General features: G+C 43.2%; 1 protein-coding gene across 4 annotated transcripts; it reads left to right on the top strand.

Moving 5' to 3' along the window:
• Zbtb25 (zinc finger and BTB domain containing 25) lies at positions 1-24,932 on the top strand. 4 transcript variants are annotated; one of them, XM_032907961.1, is made up of 3 exons: positions 1-335; positions 12,890-13,069; positions 18,659-19,893. In XM_032907961.1, the coding sequence occupies exons 2-3, from the start codon at positions 12,897-12,899 to the stop codon at positions 19,800-19,802; spliced, it is 1,317 nt and encodes a 438-aa protein (XP_032763852.1). In that variant the 5' UTR covers positions 1-335; positions 12,890-12,896; the 3' UTR covers positions 19,803-19,893. The 4 variants fall into 4 exon arrangements, with proteins under 4 accessions (XP_032763852.1, XP_032763851.1, XP_032763853.1 ...); XM_032907960.1 differs by lacking the exon at positions 1-335 and adding an exon at positions 360-437; XM_032907962.1 differs by lacking the exon at positions 1-335 and adding an exon at positions 452-770.
• The last annotated feature ends 779 nt before the right edge of the window (positions 24,933-25,711 follow it).

Genomic DNA, 25,711 nt, shown 5'->3' with positions numbered 1-25,711 from the left:
GGGTCACGCTGAGACGTGTGGGGAGCCTGTGACGCTCAAACTTGTCCCCACACTTCCGCCTCCAGTCACGACTGGGGACCGTGGCAGAGGCGCCCCAAGCGCGGGCCGACCCCCGCCTTGGCCACTCCGGCCGGCGCGCACGCACGCACGCAGGCACGCACACCAGCTGGGGTGCCGCTTGCTTCCCAGCAGCCCGGTCACGTGGGCCGGGCGCGGGAAGCCGCGCGAGAGCAGCCCGCCGGGTGCGTGAGCGGGCGCAGCCGCGTGTTGTGCGCCGCGCGGGAGCCCGCCCCTCCCGCACAGAGAAGCCCGCCCGCCGCCGCGGCGGAGTCTGGGTAAGCAACGCGGCCCTGCCCCTGTGGGCTGCTCCGGGCTCAGTCCCTCCCGCCGCGAGCCGCCGGGGCGGCGGCTGCAGCTGCACCCGTCGCGGGACAGATGCAAGTAGCTGGGGAGAGGGGTGTTTTTGGTCCGTTGGAGATGTCAGTCAGGGCCCAGGAGGAAATTAGCAACGGCGAGCGAGTGCTAGGCGCGCGGAGCCGCCCTTGGCCGTGGGCCGCCGGGGCCTAACGCGGGCGGGATGGCGCGCGCGGGAACCGCACAACCTTGGAGCCCATCCCGCTGCGGGCCGGGCCCCGACCGGGCGCAGAAGCTTCAGTCCGTCTGTGTCAGCTAGGTCCCAGGCGGCCGCGCCAGGCCTACAGGCTCTAGCTAGTGGGCGGGTATCCAGTTCTGGCTGCGCAGCCCTCAATATCCCCTCCCCCATCCAGTTTGTGAGTACCTAGCTTCTAGGGCAAGTAGCCCCCTACCCCAATAATTAATTTTTTCTCACGTATTTCCTCTTAGCCAAATGATTTTCTTTTCGAGTTTTGCCACCATCTTATCATCATCTCCCCAGCACTCATTTGGAGAAATCAAGCCGTTATCAGTTGCTTGGGCAACGCACAGCGCTGTACCTGGAACCTGATAGCAGCTAGTGTTGTGTGTTTTATAAATTAACTCCCATCTCCCTCTAAGGGATTAAACTTGGCCTTCTTCCTCTAGAGACTCGAGCAAGTCCTTTAAAAGCTGCAGAGCTGTTGATTGACAGGATCAGATAAGTACATCTTAGAATCAGGGTTTTCAGAGCTGAAAAAGATCTTAAGTTCTATCGAGTCCATCCCTCGTTTCACAGCCAACACCCGGAGCATAGTGTTGGTCAAGTTTCTGCACCTTCCATGATGAGGCTTCAGGGCTGCAGACACTTTTTGCCATCGAACTGGCCGTTGTGCCAAGACTGCAGTGCCACTTTATCCTGCTTTGGGCAGTGTGTACACCAGAAGTGATTACATCAGGTTTACAGGACTTCTCAGGTTGACACTCCAGGCTAGTGTAGACCTAGTGGTGGACCTTACATCAGGCTCCTGCGTGCAGGGACGACAGGTGTATGCCACCTCGCCTGGCCACTAGTTCTTCCTTAACCTAGATATGTTTTAGATAAGGGTACACGGCCACTGCCCGACTGAAGGTAGGACGGATAGACATGAAATAGTTGAGATGGTTGGGATGCAGTTAGGAAGCAGTGAAACATCAAGGGTGGTCGACAGGAAGACCCACCCACCCCCCCCCCACACTACTAGACTGTCATAAATGTCTTCTTCTAGCTATAGGTTTTGCCAGCTGTTTTAATAGGTGAATTCCCTAAAACGGTCGTATTGTCTTGTTACAAATATGTTTTAAGCCTGCAGAAGTGAGCCAGAGAGCGATACCTGACTGCGGTGACAGGGTATTTTGCAAAGGAATGCAAGTCTGGATCACTTTCTTCCCAGTCTAGTTGGTGCTCTTTTGCATTATGTCTTGCTCCCCAGGAAGGGGGTAAGAGAATCGCCTGTGGCTCATTTATTGGCGCCTGTGGTTGCCCAGAGAGGCCAAGCAGGACTTTCAGCTGCCCTCTATGCCTTACAGAGTAGAGCTATGTACTTCCACCCTATCTCCTGAGGGGAATGCAAAGGAGCCAGGATGTCTAGCTGAGGAGGAGGGGCCCAAGTGGCTTGGCAGTAAAATCTCCTGCCATGGCTGTGCTGCTGGGAAGTGTTGCATAATGCCTTCCCTACCACTGACCCAAAGTGATTTATTCCCTGCAAGCCGTTGGTGGTATCTGACCAATTTGTCCATTTTTGAAGTAAGAGCTGGAGAAGAGCTGTAGAGCAGTATTATTATAGAGGTCCCATAGGAAAGCAGTACAGGTGTTCTTATTTTGATGAATTGTAGTTCTGCACCACTTCCTGTTGCGCCCCCTCCCCCCATTCTGTTTATTTATTCCACAGAGCATGTGCATCTGAATCCTTTGCCAGACAGCTAAAAAGAAAAGACTGCTCCAGTTGATAGTTACCTGCACCAGCTATGGAGTTAGATCCCTTGATCTCCACTTCATACCATCTGTTTAGTTAGGTTCCTCAGTCAAGGTTTTTTCCCTTTAGACTGTGGAGATGGCTCCTCAGTTGAGACAGCCCAGGTTTGATTTCCAGCACCTGTGTGGCTCCTGACAACTTTCTATAACTCCAGTTCCAGAGGCTCTGTTTCCTTCTGGTTTCCACAGATTCCTGCATACATATGGTGCGCCTGAACTCATTCAAGTACACATATATTATGTTTTGCCAGGCATGCTAGTGCACACCTTTTAGATCCCAGCACTTGGGAGACAGAGGCAGGCACATCTCTGTGAGTTCAAGGCTGGCTTGGTCTTCATAGTAAGTTCCAGGACAGCCAGAGCTACATAGTGAGCCCTGCCTTACCATTCCACAAAAAGGTGGAGGAAAAAGACAGTACTCAAAGCCAACATGAAATTCGGTTATTAATTTTAATCGTACTTGGTTGTACTCTGGGGATCAAACCTGGCATCTCGTGAATGCTAGGTAAGGCCTCTATACATTATATCTCCAACCCTTTGTTAGGTTCCTGTCCTCATTTTATTGAACCCTTTTTCTTTTCTTTAAAAAAAAAATTAATCTTATTTAAGAAAAATGTGTTTATATTATTAAAGTTTTGAAATTTTTATAATTAATTGCTTTTGTAGTTACAGATCAAAACCAATATCTTATTCTGAAACACCAGACTTTTTAGGCAGAGGATCTTATTCAGGCTAGGTTGATAGTGTGTTCATGGAGCTGTAATTTTCTGGCAAAGGAAATGGTAGTTTACTTATACACAGAAGCTTAGTCACTTGCCTGCTGTGCTCTGGGTCTCTTCAAGTTTTGCCCTCTTTCACTTTCCCTGGTCTGTGAGTACCTTCTTTTGCCTTGATTAGAATACAGTCTTTATAATAAATCAAGAAGAATCTCCTTTTTATTTCTAAGTTGTATTGGCTTTGTGCTTTATCAGACAGACGCATGCATGCACTCATGCACACACTGAGTGGGAAGGCTGCTGCCTGCCCACAGACCAGGGCTCTAGACTGCCCTATTGAAGGTTTCTAGAATGTACCTGCCCTTTCCTGTGTCGTCCACATCTCCTTCTCTAACATTCTCTGTGAGTGGGTTCCTGGCAGGTTTTATCTCTGCCTGTATTTTCCAATTTGGCAGTTCCTGTATCATTTTTAGACACGATGGAAATAAATTTAAAGGGGTATAAGAATAAATGCTTCTTTTTTCTAGATACTTTTCACCAAAAAGTTTGGAAATAATGTGACCCTTCCTCGTCTCCAACCACTCTACCAATGTATTAGTTTAGTTCATTTCTGTTCCTTTTCTTTGAGGAGTGTGTGTCTGTTTATGTGTGGATATGAGGTCAAAGGCTGACCTTGGGTGTCTTCCTCACTGAACGTGGAGCTCACTGATTGATCTAACCTGGCTAGCCAGTGAGCTCTGGGGATTTCCCTGTGTGTGCAGGCGTGTGTGTGTGTGTGTGTGTGTGTGTGTGTGTGTGTGTGTGTGTGTGTGTGTGCGCGCGTGCGCGCGCACGCATGCATGTGTACAGCACCCTTGAGGACAGGAAGAAGGTGTCAGATCCCTGGAGCTGCCATTACAGACACCTATAAGCTTCCTGACATGGTATTGTGGGTATTGGGAATGAAGCTCAGGTCCTCTGGAAGAACATCTTAACTGCTGAACCATCTGCCCAGGTCCCACTTAACACATTTTTAATTTTTTGAAAAGAGTTTTTAAGTTTTTATATGTATGAATGTTTCGTTTACATGTTCATGTGTACTGCTAGTGCCTATGGAGGTCAAAAAACTGTTAGAGCCCCTGGAACTGGAGTAATGATGGTTGTGACCTACCATACATGTACTGGAAATTGAACTTAGGTCTCTACAAGAACAAATGCTCTTAACCACTAAGCCTTGTTTCCAGCCCCAGCACCCCACACACTTTTTTTTTGTTTATAAGAGTACTGGGGATTTGAACTCAGATCCTCATATGTGAGTGGCAGACACTTTACTGACTGAATTATTTCCCCAAGTCTCCTGTTTGTTTTCTTTTTGAGATAGGTTTTTCTAAGCTCAGGTCTCATGCTTTTATGAGCTGGAATTACAGGTATATAACAGCATGTCTAACTACTTATATTCCTTAAACCACCTAAGTTTTTAGTTCAAGTCTTACTTACGATAATCACTGATACTTGTCTATCTAATGTACTCAACACGAGTCTTTGGAACACTTATGAAATAGTAAACATTTCCTTACTTGCTGGGAATTATGGTATGTGCTAATGATCCCACTATTCAGGAGCGTCAGCCTGGGCCACGTAGTAAATTCTAAGCCAGTCTAGGTTATACTGAGATCTTGTCTCACAAATAAAACCAGATGAGTTCATTCATTCCTTAGGTAATCAAACATCCACAGTCATCTAAAAGTGATTACCATTTTACAAATACCAAGTTATACTTGTTGTAGAGAGCGTTTTATCATGTAGTACTGGAGATTTTTAACCTCTGTATTTATAGCCATGAGTAAGTAGCTCAAAAAAGCTTCACATTCCTCTGCCAACTTTCCTGTCTTTTACTGATAATTGATTAAGAGTCTGATAAAGATTCTGAGAGAACGAGCAGCTGAGTATTCTAGGCTGTTCTGCTGCTGCTGATCTGAGAATGCAGGTCAACCAAAAGGAGTTATCTAGAAAGTAAATAAAGCTTTTATAGTTTCATAACTATCTATATTAAACCTATTGTTATAAATATTACTTTGGGTGTGATGCTTGGATGGGGAGGACATTATGATAAAAAAAATACCTTGTATGCATGTATGAAATTCTCAGAATAAAATAACTAAGAATAATAATTTTGTAATAAAGATGTTTTTAAAGTTTTTAAACTCTTTGCCTCTCTAAATAATGAAGGGTAAATTATTTTCTGCAACCTATTTTACATCTTTTTTTTTCTGCCAAAAATCTTTTCTGTTAATTTTTTTGTTTTGTTTTGTTTTTTGTTTTTTTGCTAGGTAGGCCCAGGCCAGCCAGCCTTGAACTTACTCTGTAGCCCTGGCTTACATTGAATTTGTAGAAATCCTACTTCAGCTTCACAAGTACTGGGACGACAAGTGTTTAACACTATATCTATCTTTCTAAATTTTTTATTGTTTTTATGTATGTGGGTGTTTTGCCTGCATTTATGTTTTGTCACCATGTGTGTATCTGAAAACTGAATTGGCAGAAGGGTTAGCAGTGGTCGTTTCTGTTTTTATGGCCCTGGTGGCACAGTGGCTGACTAAAACTGGGGTAACTATTGCTAGAAGAAGAAAAAGGACAGAGCACACAACATGCAGGTGGAAAGTGAGGGAGATACTCAAGAAGTGGTATGTTGGGGTGATGTGTATATACTCTGAATCTTGTCACCACTGAACTGGGCATGTTTACAGCAGCCTCCAATGAGTGCACCTAAGGCCAAAAGCCACGGATCTCAGTTGCAGCTCAAGATCAAGGGAGTGTTAAGTTCAGCCAAGTTAATTATAAAAACAAAAACATCACTGTTTGGAGGAATATTACTGAATAAGAGGCTCTTCGTCATCCATAGTTTATTTTATATGTATGGGTGCTTTGCATGTATGTGTGTATACCATGTACATACCTGGTGTCCATGAAGTCAGAAGAGGACAATTGATCCTCTGGAACTGGACTCAGAAAAGGCTGTGAGTTGCTGTGTGGGTCCTGGGAACTGAACCGAAGTGTTTTACAAGAGCAGTTAGCTTTTCCATCACTAAGCCATCTCAACAGCCCCAAATCATAGTTTTTAGTATATAAATGACTAGACATGAGAGAAAAAAAAAACCAGAAGACGAGGAGGCCATCACTCTAATCAATGAAAGCCGACCCCGGGGTTGGGGATTTGGCTCAGTGGTAGAGCTCTTGCCTAGCAAGCGCAAGGCCCTGGGTTTAGTCCCCAGCTCCGGGGAAAAAAAAAAGAAAGAAAGGAAGAAAGCCAACCCTACAGTAACACAGAAGTTAGTAGATCAAAGATGTAAAATAAGGCTGTAAGCAAACAGGAAATCTCAGCCTGGAAAAGGCTTCTAGTAAAAGGAATGACACCAAGGTCTAGGAGGGCACGATGGCCAGGTTGGGGTTCAGCATCTTCCTGAGAAATTCTGGCAAACTTACCTGAAGATGGAGGAAAGGAATCATGTTGGGGAGAAGTAAGGCAAGAGGTGAAATAGTTTTAGACCTGAAAATAAAAAATCTGGGATCTCATAAAGTGGGTTTAACCACTTAGAAAAGGCAGGCATCAGTGATTATGAGGATAGGTAAATGGAAACTAAAGTAGGAAGAAATTATTGCGCATGAATGTTCCCTACACAGCTTAATTGGCTGCTAGTATTCTAGGTCCCCTTTCCCTTTCCATATAGACTGACTTCACAGTTTGTGAGTTAGCACATGCTCCCTCCTCAGTCCCTCCAGCTAACATCCTGGTTTAATCTGGAGCTTGTCTTCTAGCTCTAAGAGGACTCACCTTCCACCCAGAGCTCTTAGGTCTGCAGCTTCCTCAGGGCCCCACCCTGACCGTACCTCCAATTTTGTTGCCTCTACTCTGAGAGGTCCTCTTGAGTCAGAAAGTTTGCTTCAGCCACTTCCCTGCACTTGGAGTAGGTCACATGCCCCCCTGGCCACCACTGCTCCCTCCTCTCAAGGGTCTGCCTTTTCCTCAGTCCCCAGGTTTTCTTGGTTTGATTTATTGTGTCCTTTCTGTTTTTCAAGTTTTCATACTTTTTAAAGTACTATAAAGTGAACCTGGGGGCTCATGCATGCTAGGCAAATCCTCCACCATCATTTAGACCCTTTTTAAAAAGTATTTTTATTTTGACACAAAGTCTTAAGTTTCCCACATCAGCCTTAAGCTTATGTTCTCTCCCAGGCAAGCCTTGAATCTGTGAATACAGGCCCTAGTATTCAGGGTAGCTTACAGCATGTGTGTGCCACCATGCCCAACCCATACTTAGCTTTTTAAAGTTGTTTTTTGTTGTTGATGTTTTTTGTTTTTTTTTTTTTTTTTTTTGTTTTTGTTTTTTTTTAAATTTGACTTCACTGTATAGCTCCATGCATATTTAGAAACTTCAATCTTGCCATTTCAGAGGCCTCCTCCCTCTTTGGCTCTGCTCTTTCTAGAGCTGTCTCCACTCATTACCAGACATTTCTACTTCCCTTTCCTGGAGTAGACACTTTGAACTGCCTGTGTAAGAAACCTCCTCCTCTAAGCCAGTTCCTGTGGCTAGCTCCGGTGTTTTACCTTAATCTCAACACCAAAAACATGGCAGTTACTGTGAAAATGTGCGCTGAAGAAATAAATGACATCTTCTAGTAACCCACTCACCTTTAGCCTGCAGCCTGTGGTTGACTGTGTCCTGCCTGCTGCCTGCCTGCTGCCACGTCGCCTCAGTTCTGTGTGGCTCTCGTGCTCTCTTCCTTCATCCCACTGCCATTACGTGGCATTAGTTGGCTCCTTGACTGACAGACCTAGATGGTACTGTCTAGTACTTACTGAACACTTACTACATGTTCTTCTGTCAAATATATATACCCCCCCCAACACCCTCATTAACAAAGTCTCACTAGAGTTCAGGCTGGCCTTAAATTCCAGACCCTCCCGCCTCAGCCTCCTGAGTGCTTATCTGACCCCTCAGAACATACTTCATCAGTGCTATGGAGGCCTGGGGAACTGAATGTCCTGTCAGGAGCACAGACCTAGTTAGTGGCTGAGCTGACAAAATCTTTAAGTAGTTGGGTCTCAGAGTCCAAGATTACAGTACTATGCTCTTCTCCCTGCCACGGAGTAACTGTCAGGTTCCTACACAAGCATCTTACACAGCTCATTGCAAACGGCAGGAGAGTTTAGGGGGTGGGGGCGGTGGGGGATAGGGAAGTGGGGGGTATGGGGGGGGAAGTACCTTCAGGCACAACTGGGATACACTTATACTTCGAATCCTCAGTGAGCTGAGCCTGTCATTTCCTTCTGTTTACTCCTTTTCTCCTCCCCCCTTTATACTGAATTGGATTCTGATATCAAAATATTCACACCCCTCCCAGTAACGTTACTCAGTTTTATCGGTCGGTCTGAGCCAGTTTGTCTTGTTTTCCTTGCCTTCTCGTGCTCATCTCCAGCTGTTCTGGTGCCACTTTACACTTTTAATTTGTAGTGTGATTATTGTCTTGTGTTTTATCTCCTTGCTAAGACTGTATTCTTGACTTGAGCATTTATGCTTTTTTTTTTTTTTGGGCCTGTAACTTAGTGCAACGCGTGCTTTTGATGTGTGTGTTTCAGTATCTGCTGAGGAAATGAAAATTTTAACTGTTACTCGACCCATTAACCACAAGATCTCCGTATTGTAGCTTTGTGTATACTATTTCTCATTTCTGTATGGCTCGATAGATGGTTATGCCAGTGAGTATATATAAGCTATTTTTGAAAACCTGGTGAAAATACCTATGACCCAAGAGTTTGGTGGGGGTTTTTTTGTGAAGCATTTTTTAAAACAACTGACTTAGAGTATTTTACTTTGAGCCACTTTATTGATTTTAAAGTGTTTTTGTATGCTGAAACTTCAAATATAGATCTTTTAAACATCTCCTTGTCATCAGTGGTATTTTAGAAGCAAGCGCGGTGATGTAAGGAGTAACCTTTGGTCAAATAACCTCTTGGAATAAGACCCGAAGTGTGCAGCTTTGTTGTTTCAGAGGACAGGCTCGAGTTTCTGTAGATTCTGTTCAGTTATTTCAGTGATGCCCAAAGGGTTTTGTTTTTGTTTTTTGATATGAGGAAGGACCAGCAAGATGACGTAGCATATAAAGGCACTTGCTCAAATCTGATGGCTTAAGCTTGAGCCCTGGAACTTATAGAGTAGAGAGAGAACCAACTCCCACAACATTGTACTCTGACCTTCACATGCACACCGTGGTATGCATGGCACACGCAGGAATAAGTGTGTTTACTGACAAGCTTGACAACCTGTGCTTGAACCCCTGGACCTACATGGTAGAATTATAGAACTGCAACACATCTTCTTCAGCTGTCATTGTCCCCCATGTGTGACACAGAGTACTTACACACACACACACACACACACACACACACATTGTTAAAAATTCTTGTAGTTTATTTATGTTTGCATATGTTTGTGTATATGAATGGGTACATGGAGGCCAGAAGCTGTAGGTAAAGGCATTTTGCAAGAAACCTGGTTTGCTATATCATTGTTGGGATCTGAAACCTGATCCAATGACAAGGAGATTTTTAAAAGGCCTGTATTTGAAGTTTCAGCATACAAAAACACTTTAAAATTCCTGTTCAATTCCTATCAACACAGAGTGGTTCCCAGACCACCTGTAGCTTTGGCTCCCAGGGATCCAACACTTCCAGGAACATCCACACTCTTGGTCAATGTCCACACACAGACACTTAGACACATAATTCAAAATAAGTAAAACCTTTCTTAAAATAATGTCCCGAGGATAGAGTTACAAGAATCAACTTATGGAATTCTTAAAGTTAGTTAATTATGAAGAATAAAACTTGTAAACAATACTGACCTTTGGTCAGGGATAAAGTCCTACACAGAATGTGATGATATATAAGAAAGTCAAAAAGGGGGTTGGGGATTTAGCTAAGTGGTAGAGCGCAAGGCCCTGGGTTCGGTCCCCAGCTCCGAAAAAAAAAAAAAAAAAAGTCAAAAACACTAAATTCAAGATGGTGGTTATATTTGAGGCAAGGTAGGAGGAGGGTGAAGTAAGGGACATGCCAACGGATTTCTTCCGTGTGTAATGATTATTTACTGTGTTGAGGGTGGGTGTGTAGGCTTATTTTTTATTTTTATTTCATTTATTTTTAAGATTTATTTATTTTATGTATCTGAGTACACTGTCACTGTCTTCAGACACACCAGAAGAGGGCATCGAATCCCATTACAGATGGTTGTGAGCCACCACCTGGTTGCTGGGAATTGAACTCAGGACTTCTGGAAGAGCAGTCAGCGCTCATAACCACTGAGCTGTGTCTCCAGCCCTTATTTTTTTATTTTTATTGTTATCTGAACTGTTTATAATTTTGAGTTGAGATAGTATAGTCCCCCGCCAGCCATTCACCTCTACTCCTTAGTTTCTTACCCAGAGTTATTGAGGAGTGAATCAGAACCTTTCCAGTGACATATACACAGACAGGAAGTTAGTTATGGAAAATGTTTTCTCCCATGCTTAAAAGTAAAATAACAGCTCAGCTCCTTTCACATAGTTTTCTTTATGTATATTCTGTCTCTTATTGTGTCACAGCAGTATATTGCAGTTTTTAATAAAGGGTTCTTTTGTCAATAATAATGTTATCATTGTTATATTTAGACTTTCTTTGCATATATAGTTGTTGTATATCATCTGTTTAACCAGCAGGACATCCAGGTCTCTCCAGAACTCCTCCTTGTTAATGTTCCTTAAACTTCCTGTGCAGTTGTTGTCAGTAGCTCCTCTCTCAGGGCTTCTCTAACCTGTGGGTCATGTTTCCTTTTAGGGACTATGGGGAATTTGGCCTTTGGAGCTTCTGCCCCTTACTAGCAGTGTGATCTTGGGTGTCCGTCATTCAGTCCTGACTTGTAAAGGGACCCTAATATTCCTTTGCTTGGGAAGTTCTGTTAAGAATAGAATGGGTTAAAGTGCCTAACACACAGGAAGCACTGTAATGGGTTATCTATCTTTATTATATCATCATGAGTTGCTCACCTGTCTGCTACCCATGCTATTGCTAATCTCTTGATGGTTACCCCAGCCTCAATCATTGACCTCAGACCTCGGTCTCTGGCTCTAGAAGAAGCCTCATTCTCACTTTCAGAATCTGCTCTTTCAAAGCTTGTTCTCCCAGTTCCCTAGTGTGTTAGGGTTTCATTGCTGTGAGGAGACACCATGGTCATGGCAACTCTTGTAAAGGACATTTAATTGGGGCTGGCTTACAGTTTCGTTCAGTCCGTTATCATCATAGCAGGAAGCATGGCAGCCTGCAGGCTGACGTTGGTTCTTTAGAAGGTGCTGAGAGTTCTACATGTTGATCCAAAAGCAGCCAGGAGGATTTCACACAGGGCGGAGCTTGAGCATAGGAGACCTCAAAGCCCACCTACACAGTGATGCACTTCCTCTAACAAGTCCACACCTATGACCAAGCATTGAAATGCATGAATCTACCGGGAGCCAAACATATTCTAACTACCACACTTAGTGACACCCATTGAATTGCAGCTGCCTTCCTCCCCCAAAGCACCAGGCTGTTTGCACAGCTAGGGCAAAGGTGGTAGTGAAGAATAGCCCCCACCTGCCTGAAACTGACTTTCCTGTGTCTTTTTTTTTTTTTTTTTTTTCTTTTTGTTCAGAGCTGGGGACCAACCCAGGGCCTTGCGCTTATAGGGCAAGCGCCTACCACTGAGCTAAATCCCAACCCCTTTTCCTGTGTCTTTGTTGCTTACAGTCACAGTTACACAGTCTGTTGTGGCCAGGACTTACTTGCATATCCTCATGCAGGATTTTCCCCTTGAGGCCCATTTGCCAGGTCTTCCTTTTCTTACCACGGAGAATCTGCATCCTGGTGTGTATGAAATCAGGTTGTAGATTCTTTCTAATGAGCTCCCAGACCCCATATAAATAAGGGTATAGCTTGACATCTGTGACTGCTAAGTCCCACAAACATTTCATGACAGTCAGGAGGCCAGTGTCTCCGGAATGCCAGAGGATCTCAGAAGAAAATGGACAGTTCTAGTCCAGGTAGGATGCCCACCAGGCTGGAGAGATAGATGACTGAGGCTCACAACCAGGTAGGGTGCCCTGTTATTCCCACTTACAGGTAACATTACAACCCAGTTTTCACTAAGTTATCTCATGTAACTCTGAGTCACATATCAGTATCTTATTTCATCTCTCCAGTTAAGAAACAATGTTAGAAACGTGATCTAAAGATGGGGGTAGAGCTCAGTAGTAGAGTGTTTCTGGTGTAGACAAAGCCCCGGGTGCTTTAAACTGAAGGAGAGTAGGAGTGGGGCTCGCCTAGCATGGGCAAGGCCCTGGGTTTGATAAGGTACACATACAGGAAATTGAAACATGGTCACATGGAAAAGCATGAGCATTTCTCTCCCTTACACAAATCACCTTCTACCTTGCTTAAAAAGACTGTCTTACTGTCCAGTAGAGTTTATCTCAGTGTCATAATTAAGGGATTTAATGGTAGATAGCGAAGTCAACTGTGTTGAATATTTTCATTTAAAATGAGGCCTTAATGCTCTAGGTTTGTGGGAAGTGTAACCAGGTTTGTGTATGTATATATATATGTATGTATGTATGTATGTATATGTATATGTATATGTATATACATACATATGTGTGTATATGTGTGTGCATATGTATACATGTCTGTATGTATATAAAAATCTATATATCCCAAACATATATTTGTGTTGGTTTTTCTCAGAGCCACAATGGATACTGCTAGCCATAGCCTTGTGCTTCTGCAGCAGCTGAACATGCAGCGAGAATTTGGTTTTCTATGTGACTGCACAGTTGCTATTGGAGACGTTTACTTCAAAGCCCACCGAGCAGTACTTGCTGCTTTTTCTAACTATTTCAAGATGATTTTTATTCACCAAACAAGGTAAGAAGCGGCTTTTGTAAATGAGAAGAATTTTTTAATATTGTGATATATATGCCTTATAATATCATTCAAGGCAGTGGTTTCTCAACCTTTCTAATGCTGAGACCTTTAATACAGTCCCTCGTGTTGTGGTAACCCCCAACATTGAAATTATTTTGTTGCCATTTCATAACCGTAACTTTGCTAACTGTTATGAATCATAATGTAAATAACTGATATGTAGGATATCTGATAGTTGACCCATGAAAGGATTATTTGACCCCAGACGGGTTTCAACCCACAGATTGAAAATCATTGGTTTAAGGGCTTATTATTGGGTTATCCTAATAGAAATTTTTATTTTATTTATTATATGTAAGTACATTGTAGCTGTCTTCCGACACACCAGAGGGCATCAGATCTCATTACAGATGGTTGTGAGCCACCATGTGGTTGCTGAGAATTGAACTCAGGACCTCTGGAAGAGCAGTCAGTGCTCTTAACCACTGAGCCATCTCTCCAGCCCCCACAAAATTTTAATTATACTAACACACACATGCACACACATACACATATATATTTCAGTATTAAGCTCAGTACATGGTATCTGTGGTAGAACATACTTAATGAAAACATGTATAACTCAACTTGATTAAAGGCTTAGCCCAGTCCAGTGTGGGGCTGCATTCCTTTCATCTTACCTCAGGTGGCAGAGGGAAGGGGATCTCTGAGTTTGAGGACAACTTGTCTACATGGTGAGTTCTAGGCCAACCAAGGCTACCTAATGAGATCAAACCCTCTACCAACAAAAAAGTCTTAACTAATACCCAACCATCAAATCCTATCATGTAAATTCCACTGTTATCCTGGTGTTAGGGAAAAGGCAACTGAGACTGAGCTGTTAAATGGCCCATGCAGGGTTAAATAACTGATCAGCTGGGCTCAGGTATAACTAACTCTGAAGCTAAACTGTGTACTTAAGCACGAGGCTGTTGATTTCTGTGTAGCATCCTTTCAGTGTCACATTGTACCATCACATACTGGACATCACCAGTAACAGAGTATTTGTTTCACATTGTTTTAGTTTTGTGTTTTTTTTAATTCTTTTTGCATTTTTTGAATTTAGATAATATGGGAATTCAAATTCTGAGCTCTGGGAAAAGATTAATTTAGTCTAGTCTAGGCTTAGACAATTCTAGAATTTTGCTTGCTTATTTATTCATTATTTTTTATAAATTTTGAGATAGAGTCTCACTAAGTTGCCCAGACTGCCCTTGAACTTACTCTGTAGCCCAGGAGGACCTTGAACTTGTGATCTTCCTGCCTCAGCTTTCAGTAGCTAGAACCATAGGCCCAAGCCACCAGGCTTGGTTCCCTGTGTACTGGGTGGGTTGTTGTTTTGTTTGTTTTTAAAGGACCTTACATGAAACTGAGGAGTCAAATCCCAATTATATGTTTATTTAACTGTTCAAACATTTAAATATTTCCTAAGTACATATATATTAGAGATTGAGCTACAGTACAGTCATAAGTAACTTATACTCTGCCTTTGAGAAATCTATAGCCTGATAGAGAGTCAAATGTAAAGCAAATAGTTGAGCTGTCTTGTGCTAGTCACTCCTGGTGCTGTGACAAAATGCCTAAGAAAACAAGGATTTGTTGTGCTTACAGTCACAGGCTTTAGCCCACTTGCAGCTGGCCTGCTCCCCATTACTTTTAAGACTGGGAAGACAGAGATAGCATGAGAGAAAGGATAACAGAAAAGCTACCCACTTCGAGGTAGGCAGGAGAAAGCAGGAACAGTGCAGTGACCAGGGACTGGATAACAGCCCTGGCAGGTGTGCTCTTAGTGACTCTTCTTCCACCTTGGCCCCATTTCCTAGTGTTTCCCATCTCCAAGTAATGCAGTCACATGACATGTGACTTCTTGAGTGGTGAGCACACCAGTGAAACCAGAGACCTCGTGATCTAGTCACTTCCCCAAAGCCTGTCAGATGGCCACCATGGTTGTGAGATTGTACACCTGAGCCTCCAGGGAACATTTCACCTTCAAACCCTAACACTCAGCTCTCTTGTCTGTTAAATGCTACAGTATATACTCTCCTTTTGGGTACTAAAAGATTAAGTGGATTAGTGCCATTAAAATGTTTAGAACAGGGGGTTGGGGATTTGGCTCAGTGGTAGAGCGCTTGCCTAGGAAGTGCAAGGTCCTGGGTTCGGTCCCCAGCCCTGGAAAAAAAAAAAAAAAAGAAATAAAAAAAAAAAATGTTTAGAACAGAGCTTTGCTCTTGGTAATGTGGTGTCAGACATCAAGGTGTACTCAGAGTAGAAGAGTTCTAGCAGGCCCATTTTGAGAAGTGTGAAACAGACTTTACAAATCTGAGAAGTGAAGAGTCTTTCAGAGGTTGCAGACGGATATTAGGAAGAGTGTTGCAGTTGGAGGGGAAATAGCATGGGTCATGGTTTGGTCTGTAGCTTTTATGTATCTCTGTTAAACTCAGTACATGGTATCCATGGTAGAGCATAGTCATAAAAACAAGCATAACTAAGGTTGATTAAAGGCTTAGCCCAGCCAGATGTGGTGGCTAATGTAATCCTAGCATTTTAGGTACAGAGACAGGAGAATCACTGTGAGTTTGGGGTCAGCCTGTACTATACTGCAAGTGTCAGGCCTGGACTACATACTAAAACCCTGTCTAAAAAAAGAAAGAAACAGGCTGTCTCAGTTAGGGTTCTACTGCTGTGAACCGACACCATGACCAAGGACAACATTTAATCAGGGCTGGCTTACGGATTCAGAGGTTCAGTCCATTATCATCAAGGTGGGAGCATGGCAGCATCTAGGCAGATACAGTACAGGAGGAGCTGAGAGTTCTACATCTTCATCTGAAGGCTGCTAGCAGAATACTGACTTCCAGGCAGCTAAAGTGATGGTCTCAAAGCCCACACCCACAGTGACACAGCTACTCCAACAAGGCCACACCTACTTCAACAAGGCTACACCTCCTAACAGTGCCACTCCCTGGGCCAAGCATATACAAACCACCACACAAGCAAAGGTAATATAAAATGCAGATATGACCATTCAGACAACAGAGTAGATAAGATGGCTAGAAAGTGTGGCATGGTACAAAGATTGGGTTGGAGTGAAATCCTGCTAGAGGAGTTTTGTCTCTGATGTGACACTGTAGATTACACTCACAACATTACAAATGCCATCTCCCCTCAGTCTGCTCTGAGCTGTGAGCTGGTTAGCTTCTAAAGCACCTGTGCTATCTAAACACAGGCATTGTGAAGGTGAGGCCTGCCTTGGGCTGTGTTTGTATAGATCAAACACCTTCACATAACAGAATTTTGAATTTACACCCCCAGAATGCATGTCACTGAACATGTAGATAAATAGACAGTGCAGATCAAAGAGTGAAACCTGCGAGGGGAAGCAGGGATGTCAGGATTAAGGACCCGAGAGACTAGATTGTCAATATGCCAGCTCCCAGAATAAACTGCTTCAGGGGAACTGAGTTCACCGATGCTGTCTACTGCTGCTTCAAGTGCATCAGCTGCTTTTGGCGTTCTACTTTAATTTCACAGAGGTCTGCTATGTTATGCTATGTACCATATTGAGTTTGAAATTACTCGAATGCTTTTCAGAAGTATACTTGTATTCATTGGTAATTTAAAGATTTAGAAGCCAAAACATAGCGTCATTTACATTTTAAATATTAACAGTTTCCTTGTATACCTTTAAAGTTACTAATATTTTTATTTGGTTTGCTTTGCTTTTGGTTGTTTTGATTGTCATTTTGTTTTTTGTTTTTTAAGATTTTTTATATGTCTGAGTGTTTGGTTGTTTGAAACTGAAGCCAGGTCCTCTGTCAGAGCAGTTAGTGCTCTTAACCACTGAGCCATCTCTCCAGGCCCCTGGTTTTGGTTTTCAGAGGAGGGTCTCTCTATAATTAACAATTTGAAATCATCCATCTAAATGGCAGTAATTGCATTCATAATGTTACCCGCAACTGTCACAGCTGTTTGCAAAACTTTTTCATCACTTCTACCAGAAACACTGTACCTAGTAAGGAGTAACTCTCCATTCTCCTTCAGCCTCCTGTAACCACCCCGTATTTAACTGAGTCTTCCCCAACCCCATATATCTCTGTCCTTGTCCCTTGTATATGGGTGTGTGGCCTGAATGTATATATTTGCTTCACTTGCATGCCTGGTGCTCACTAAACCAGAGAGGGCATCTGGTCCCCTGGAACTGGAATTACAGACAATTATGAGCCGCCATATGGGTGCTGGGAATCAGAACCAGGTCTTCTAGAAGAACAGCAAGTATCTTTAACCACAGAACCCTTTGTCCAGCTCAGTTCCGTCTCTTTGAAAGTGTTGTCTTAGATATTTCTCCTTTCGTTGGTTTGTTTGTTTGTTTGTTTGTTTTTCCAGAGAGGGTTTCTTTATTCCTGGCTGTCCACGAGTGCTGGGATTGAAGGCCCTGCTTTGTTTTAGATAATTCATGGGCATGGTACCATACAATTTCTGGCCTTTTTTTTTTTTTTTTTTTTTTTTGGAGCTGGGGACCAACCCAGGGCCTTGCGCTTTGCTAGGCAAGCGCCTACCACTGAGCTAAATCCCCAACCCCAATTTCTGGCCTTTTATGTCTTTTTTTTTTTTTTTTAAACTTATATTTTTTTCAAGAGTTCAAAGTTATAACCCATACCAGAACTTCCTTGTTTTTATGGCAGAATAACATACAGCCCACTTGTTTACCTGTTTTTTGTCTCTTTCTTTTTTTGTTTTTTCCTTTATTCTTTCTTTTTTGAGACAGGGTCTGTCTATATAGCTCTGGCTGTTCTGGAACTCTCTCTTTAGACCAGGCTGGCCTCAATCTCAAAGAGATTCACCTGCCTCAGCTTCCCAAGTGCTTGGAATAAAGGCTGCACCACAATACCTGGCTCCATTCATCTATTGGTGGGTCCTTAGCTGTTTCTAGCTTTTAGCTGCTGTAAACAATGGCACAGTGAACAGCAGCACATAGGCAAGCCTTCGAGTTCCCGTGTCTAGTCCCTTTCACTCTATGTTCACTATAAAAGCAGATCACCTATTCTAGTCATTCTCTCTGTCCTCCTGCACCTAGAACAGATCGGACTGCTTAGGAGACCCCTGGTGCTGAACTAGTCTGAACAGCTCAGTCTTTCCTGCTGTTAGCCAATAGGTTGGGCACATAAAGGCTTGTTGATGGACTGGAGAGATGGCTCAGTGGTTAAGAGCACTGACTGCTCTTCCAGAAGTCCGAGTTCAAATTCTAGCAACCACATGGTGGCTCACAACCATTTGTAATGGGATCTGATGCCCTCTTCTGGTGTGACTGAAGACAGCGACAGTGGACTTGTATATAATAAATAAATCTTTAAAAAAAAAAAAAAAAAAGGCTTGTTGATGAACTGTAAGAGCAGTCAAATCAAAAAGTGGTGTTTGCTGTTGTATTTCATCAAGGCAGATTGCCAGATTTAAACCTCAGAGGAAGAATTTGTTTTAACCTAAAATTGTTAGAAACCAAAAGGCCAACTAGGTTGTATTTCATTTTGTGTGGGTTTGTTTTTGTTTTAACAGTGAATGCATAAAAATACAGCCAGCTGACATCCAGCCCGATATATTCAGCTACTTGTTGCATATTATGTACACAGGAAAAGGGCCAAAACAGATTGTGGATCATAGTCGTTTGGAGGAAGGGATCCGATTCCTTCATGCTGACTACCTTTCTCACATTGCAACTGAAATGAATCAAGTGTTCTCACCAGAGACTGTGCAGACATCAAATTTGTATGGTATTCAGATTTCAACAACCCAGAAAACAGCTGTCAAACAAGGGCTGGAGATCAAAGACACTCCTCCCAGTAGCAGTGGAAATAGAGCTGCTGCCCCGGGTGACCACCCCCAGCTGCAGCTTTCCCTTGCAATTGGACTAGATGATGGCGGTGCGGAGCAGCAAAGGGCCCATCCTGCTGCCCAGGCCCTGGAGGAGCACCAGAAGCCCCCAGTGACCATCAAACAGGAGAGATGTGATCCAGAGTCTGTGATCTCCCAAAGCCACTCCTCGTCCTCATCAGAGGTGACTGGCTCCTCTTTTACAGAAAACAGTGTCAAAGTCCACTTATGCCATTACTGTGGGGAGCGTTTTGAGTCCCGAAGTAACCTGAGACAGCACCTCCATACCCATGTGTCTGGATCTCTCCCGTTTGGTGTCCCTGCTTCCATTTTGGAAAGTAATGACCTTGGTGAAGTGCATCCACTTAGTGGCAGCAGTGAAGCTCTTGAGTGCCGGAGGCTCGGCTCCTTCCTTGCCGAGGAGGATGGGCAGCAGCCGCGTCCGCCTGAGCACTCAGGCCGGGGCCCCTCAGAGCCCTTGCAGATCAGCCAAGTGTCTGTGATCTCCAAAGACACAGAGCCGGTGGAGTTAAACTGTAATTTTTCTTTTTCAAGGAAAAGAAAAATCAGTTGTACCATCTGTGGTCATAAATTTCTTCGAAAGAGCCAGTTACTGGAACACATGTATACACACAAAGGTAAATCCTACAGATACAACCGATGCCAAAGGTTTGGAAATTCACTGGCCCAGAGGTTTCAGCAGTATTGTGACAGCTGGCCCGATGTCTCCTTAAAAAGCTCTCGCTTGTCACAAGAACATTTAGACTTGCCTTGTGCCTTAGAGTCAGAGATGACACAAGGAGGTGTGGACACCATCCTTGTTGAGTAGCACCGTCTCCTTTAGAATGTTTATACCAATCTTGGAAGAGATTCACGTGCCATTTCTACTTCATAAGTTAGTTACCTCCTAGTGGTCTTTGACTTAATCTGTCACTAGTTTTGAGGTGGTACACACTAGTTCTCATCACAGACATGGCTATAAACGTAACCTTCAAAGTATCCTATGAGCTTTTTTATAAATTAAATCATTATTTGAAAATCAGAAGTTAATGTAGAAACTTTAGAGTAAGTGATTATTTATAAAATCTCTTTGTTTTTCCAGGTTGTAGGGTCAGTAAAATGAACTTGAATATGAAGCAGATGAGATCTGTTTTAAAGAATATTTTAGAGACTGGAAATGAAGCTGCTCTGTAGAGTGCTTGCCTAGCATGTGTGAGGCCCTAGGTTCAGTGTCCAGCACACATTCACATGCTCACACACAAACACACTTCTAACCTGTCACTCGTGTCTTATGTTTCATATGAATTATGTTCTTAGGAAAATGATTTTTAAATATTTTCTGCCATATAGGAAATCAATAGTTATTTTAATGTATAACTATATATAGAAAATAATCAGTTATTTTAATGTATAACTATATAATGTATAAAAAGTTTGCTTTGTTTCAAGACATGGCTATACCAAATCAAGAGTAGTTTTAACTGTATTTACTAGCATTCCAACCTCCTACATGGCCTTTTATTTACTAAACATCAAGTATACCTCATTTTTAATAAAACTATCTCAGCTAAAAAAGGAAGGATAGGAGAAGTCAGTGGTAAAGAAGTCTTGAACTGAGAAACAGAGCATTGACATAAATGGAGCACAGCTGCGGGTCTGTGTGAGCTAACCTCGGCAAACCTCGGTAGGAGTAGGCAGATCTACAGTGTGTTCTTAGAGACTTTCAGATGTTTATACCAGGAGGTTCAACTAGGTTTGAAGAGGAAAATCCTAAAATACACATCGTCTCCCTGACTTAGTGTCACACACTTGTCAAGGCTGCCTGGGTTGATGGTAGTTTTCTGAAAGTCACTCCTGAAGGTAATTTTACAGTGGCGTGACTTTCACTTTTCTGTTAGTAAAACCAGTGGAGTGGATGCCTTAAGTGTTCCAGGCCTATTTAAAACCCATGCTGGCAGCTCTCCTTTTGTGAATATACTCACTTCCCTTTTATAGTGGCGACACTTAGAAACTTAAAACTCCAGGAAAATGAATGTTGTTGGACTAAGTGATGCATTTTCTGTACCTAACAAGTCGTCCATCAAATTTCATTGTTTCTGAAGTGTTATTTAAACTTGAATTCTGTTCTCAAGGATCAGAAGGCAAGAGAGACAGTAGAACAGCCCCCCTCCCTCCCCTCTTAAAGTCTAAGCCTCACAGACATGTAAAGAACATTTGAGTTGATCTTGACATACACACACACACACACACACACACACACCCTCACCCTCCTCTCAGATTGTAAACTAGAGTCCTGCTATGTTACCAGGTTGGCCTTAAAATCTTGGACACAAGCAGTTTTCTGCTTGAGCTTCCCAGGTGGCCAGGACCATGGGGCATGTGCGGTCTCTCAGATACCTCAATGTATCCATTTAATTTCGACCCGATGCTAACCCCACTCAGGTGCATACCTCTGAAGACATTTAAGAGTCCACCTCCTCTGTCTGTCAGCAGGTCAGAGTGACTCAGCTAATTCTGAAACAAAAGTTTGTTTTGTTTTGTTTTATTTTTTCCTGGGTAAATGGTGAGTTCAGTTGAATAACAAAGTTTCAGAGATGGTGGCTTGGGCCTTTAATCCCAGAACTTGTGAGGCTGATCACTGAGTTCGAGGCCATCCTGATTTATATGGTGTGCTCCAGACCAGTTAGAGTGTCATAGTGAGACCTTCTCTCAGACAGAACAGACACACCCAGATACCACTCCAAAACAAAGTAGTTTTAACATTTTTGAGACATTCTTGCTATTCGGCCCAGGCTAGACTTGAACTCACATTGTTTTCTCCCTGCCTCCTACCGCTGGCGTCATGGGCTGTATGTAGCCCGGGCCAGCCTTCAGACTGGTAACTTTCAGGGGCTAAGTGAAGTACCCAACTGGGCACTGTTCTAAGGTAACTGAATTTCTGATTAGAGAATTAGCCTCTGGGATCAAGACTGATACGTGTTTTGAGAGCAAAACCTAGCTAGTGGTAGAACGGATTGTATTGGGGGTGGTTAAACTAGTGTGGTGTTATGGGGAGGGGGTCATAATTACATATTATCTTAAACTTAAGTCCTCAAAGCAATTACTCGGTTACACCACCTTCAGTGATTTAATCTTACAGAAACTCGAATACTGACTTCATGTATTTTAGGTTATTTAGGATATATTCCCTACCTTTAACTTTTTGAGGGATAGAGTTATATCTCAATATATTTATAATGAGATAAGGGGTTTTTTGAGATAGAGCCTGGGCTGGCCTTAGACTCACAACATAGCTGAAGTTGGCCTTCAGCTCCTGATCTGCCTGCCTCCACCCCCAAGCCCTGGTGTTACAGTATAGGTGCACCCTCCTCACGTCAGGCTCCTCTAGCCTTCTCAAAGTAAAACTTTACTCTTCAGCTTTTCTAGTCCTCCCTGCATACCAAGTCTGACCCACAAAGCCCTTATTAGGGTGGGAGTGGAGATATGCTTTCAGGGTAGGTGAGTGGGTACAGCAGCTCAAGACAATCCAGAGAAGTGCTAAAGGAGTTTGCCAACGGCTGGTGGCCATGTTAGACACCAGGCACTGTCTGTTTAAAGTGGAACTATATATATGAAGGTCTCAAAGAGTTAATAAAAAATGTATCAGTAAATAAAATACCTAGTAAATACCTAGAGCCTGGGGAAATGGCTCTGTGAGTAACGTGATTACTGTTTATGCATTTGAACCTGACATAGGTGTGGTAAGGTCCAGTGCTGGTCCAGTGCTGGTTGGGGAGCAGAGACAGGAAGATATCAGGGGCGCTCAGGCCAGCCAGCCTTACAGAAAGAGCAAGCTGCAAGTTCACTGAGACTCCGAGGCAGAGATCGATTGAGGGAGAAAGTGATTGATTGAGTCAGTCTCTAGTCGCAACATGTACCCACATGGGTGCACACGCATGCACATACATACTCCTCACATACAAAACTAACGAGTGGAACTCTATTGCTAGGGAGCTTCAAAAAATATTGGTTCACCTGGTGCCCGTTATTAAAGTTCTTTAGCACTGAGAACTTCACCTGATTCTTGTTATTCATAAAGTTATTTTTATACTGAGAACTAAAAAGACAGAATGCTGGGTCTTGCCCGTCTAATCCCAGCTGTCAGTAGACCAAGGCAGGCTTGTAAATTCAGGACTAACCTGGAGCTATATGGCAAGACCTGTCTCAAGAGAAACAACAACAACAACAAACAAGCAAACAAAAAACCAAAATTTTCTCAGTCTTCAATAATGTTTTGTTTTAGGAAGTAGAGATGTGTGTTTCATTTAATAGAAAAAGTTCCCTAAAGCTAATTTCTACTGAGGCATGTAGTAAGTGGTGTGGGACTGCTGTTGCTTTGTTTTGATTTTTAAGAAAGATATATTTACCTTTATGGTATGTGTTAGGGTGTTCTGCCTCCACGCGTTTCTCTGCACAGCATGTACACCGTAATTGTGGAGGCCAGAAAGGGCATCAGAACCTTTAGAATTCATGTGGGTGCTGGAACTGAACCAGGTTCTCTGCAGGAGCAGCAAGTACCCTGAATCACCAGTCCTCTCTCCAGCTCATTTGGGTTTCTTTGAGATTGGGTCTTACTGTATGGCCCACGCCGGCCTGAGACTTGAAACAATCCTTATCCACCTCCTAAGTGCCTAGGGTAACAGGCATACACTATAACACCTACAGCCTGGGCAGTTTTGGTTTTGGTTTTCAGACATGATTCTTCATTGTGGGGGGGGGGGAGTATTCATATTTTAAAAGGTTTTCCAGGAACAACCTTTACTTTCTGTCACATCTGCAAAATGGAGCTCCCCTCCCCCACTCTCTAGCTGTGTTTTGTGAAATGGTTGCCGAGTTGAACCAGGAGTTGCCATATGTACTTTGTTGCCAGATGTCGCCCTCTTGTGTTGAGGTGTAGCCTGCTGGGTAACGTTTTAAAGGCCTGGTAAAACAAGCTCAATTCCTGTCACTCGTCTTGTGTACTAGGCAGATACTAGATAGGTCTTTTCTGCTTGGGCCAACTTTAACTCTTCCCTTCTTTTTAGATCCTACGTGTAGATGTTTTCTGGGGAAAAGCAGAGGCCGTTTCCGAATTTGTTCTTGGTAGAGCACTCAGTGAGTGCCGTCTGCCTTTTTACTATATAGAGTGGTTACTCACTCCTTCCGGGTAAGGTGGGTGTCAACAGCGCCTACCTCACAGGGGTGTTGTGGGGCTTTGTTCTAAAATGGTTAGTGTGCTTAAGAAAAACCAACACGAGGAAGCAGTGCCACGGCTGGCCCTACTCAGTATTCCATCCAGTAGATTCTAGAACATGCTTGCAGCACCCGTGCACTACTTAATAAACAGTTCATCGAGAAGACTAGTTTTTCCCAAAATGCGCCAGAAATAGGAGTGCTGCTTGAGTTCTACTCTTCTGTAGTATTTCTCGCTACTGTTCAGCAAGGAAGATAGGATTTAGCATTGTTGGAAATAAAATATGCTAATTCCAGCTAATGACATTTACTCCAAATACATTATTTTCATAAAAGGAACAAAGAAAATAAAAATCCCATCGTTTCTTGGATGAAGACGGTCTAAGTAGTAAAGAGGGATGGGAACTGGAATGATTATCCGTAGGAACTCACTAATGTTCTCTTGAAGTAAAGCTGGAACACTTTCTCTGAACACTGAAGGAAATGCCTGCTAGTCATGAAGGGAGAGCAAGCTGGAAAGCGGACAGACAGTTCCTGAGCCTGTTTGCACAGACCGAGTCTTGATACTGAAACTAGGATTCCTGAAGAATACTTGATAGGTATTTTTGTGGTAACTGTGCTAAAAATAGTTAATGTGGAAAATTTTTACAGTGTAACTTGTGTCTTTTAGTATACTTAAATTAAATATGTCTGTGGTGTTTCATTAATAAATTGTTAAGTTCCTAGGAGTGAACTCTGTAAACACTAATGCGCTCAACCATGCTTGTGTGATTGGTCTTCCTCTTTAATCCGGTGTCACACAGTCCTAAGTCTGGATATCGTAAATGCAAGTATCCCCAACTGACTCTCATCCTAGACTGAAGAACCCCTGGTGCTTCCCGGTGTGCGTTCCCGATTCCTGAGATCCTCCTTCAGCGCAGCTCCCATCAGCTCCTCACAGTCTCTTCAACAGAGTAGGTCAGAGTAGAAACTCCAACCAGCATTCAGGAAGCTGAAGCAGTCGACTGAGTTTAAGGCCAGGCTGAGCTCAGTCTTAAAAAAATAAAACAAGGGTCCGGAGAGGTGGCTCAGTGGTTAAGAGCACTGGCTGCTCTTCTACAAACCCAGCTCTGTTCTCAGCACCTACGTCAGGCAGCTCATAACTACCTGTAACTCTGGCTCTGGGAGGAGCCAGTGCCTCTGATCTCTGAGGTGCCTGCACTTGAGTGTGCATATACCCATGCCCAGAGACGCATGACTGAAAGTAAGCCCCAATCAGACCTAAGAACTTACATAATATAAAGGCGAATGAGGAGGTTGTCAGGTTATCAGGCATACATAGCAAATGTAAGATGATACACTGTAGAGTTACACTTCCGTGTGAAACGCTACAAGTTCCTTCAGGAATATTCTATAGAGTGTTGTATCCCAGTTTGGAAACTGGCTTTCATCTGTTTTATAAAGACATAATGTGACTTGATTGAACACAACAAAAGATTAGCTTGAAGATCTGATCTTACTTTAAAGCATTTTCTGTCAATGTCACCT

Source organism: Rattus rattus, chromosome 7 (assembly GCF_011064425.1).
Source record: "Rattus rattus isolate New Zealand chromosome 7, Rrattus_CSIRO_v1, whole genome shotgun sequence".
Taxonomy (NCBI): domain Eukaryota; kingdom Metazoa; phylum Chordata; class Mammalia; order Rodentia; family Muridae; genus Rattus; species Rattus rattus.
Note: the sequence above shows the minus strand (reverse complement) of the source record. Positions and strands in the feature narration are given on the sequence as shown.

Bases quoted from the DNA above. Each gene is read 5' to 3' on its own strand.
- Zbtb25 (XM_032907959.1), top strand. From the start codon at position 12,897: ATGGATACTGCTAGCCATAGCCTTGTGCTTCTGCAGCAGCTGAACATG. The intron at 13,070-18,658 runs GTAAGAAGCGGC...TTGTTTTAACAG, and splicing joins ATTTTTATTCACCAAACAAG to TGAATGCATAAAAATACAGC.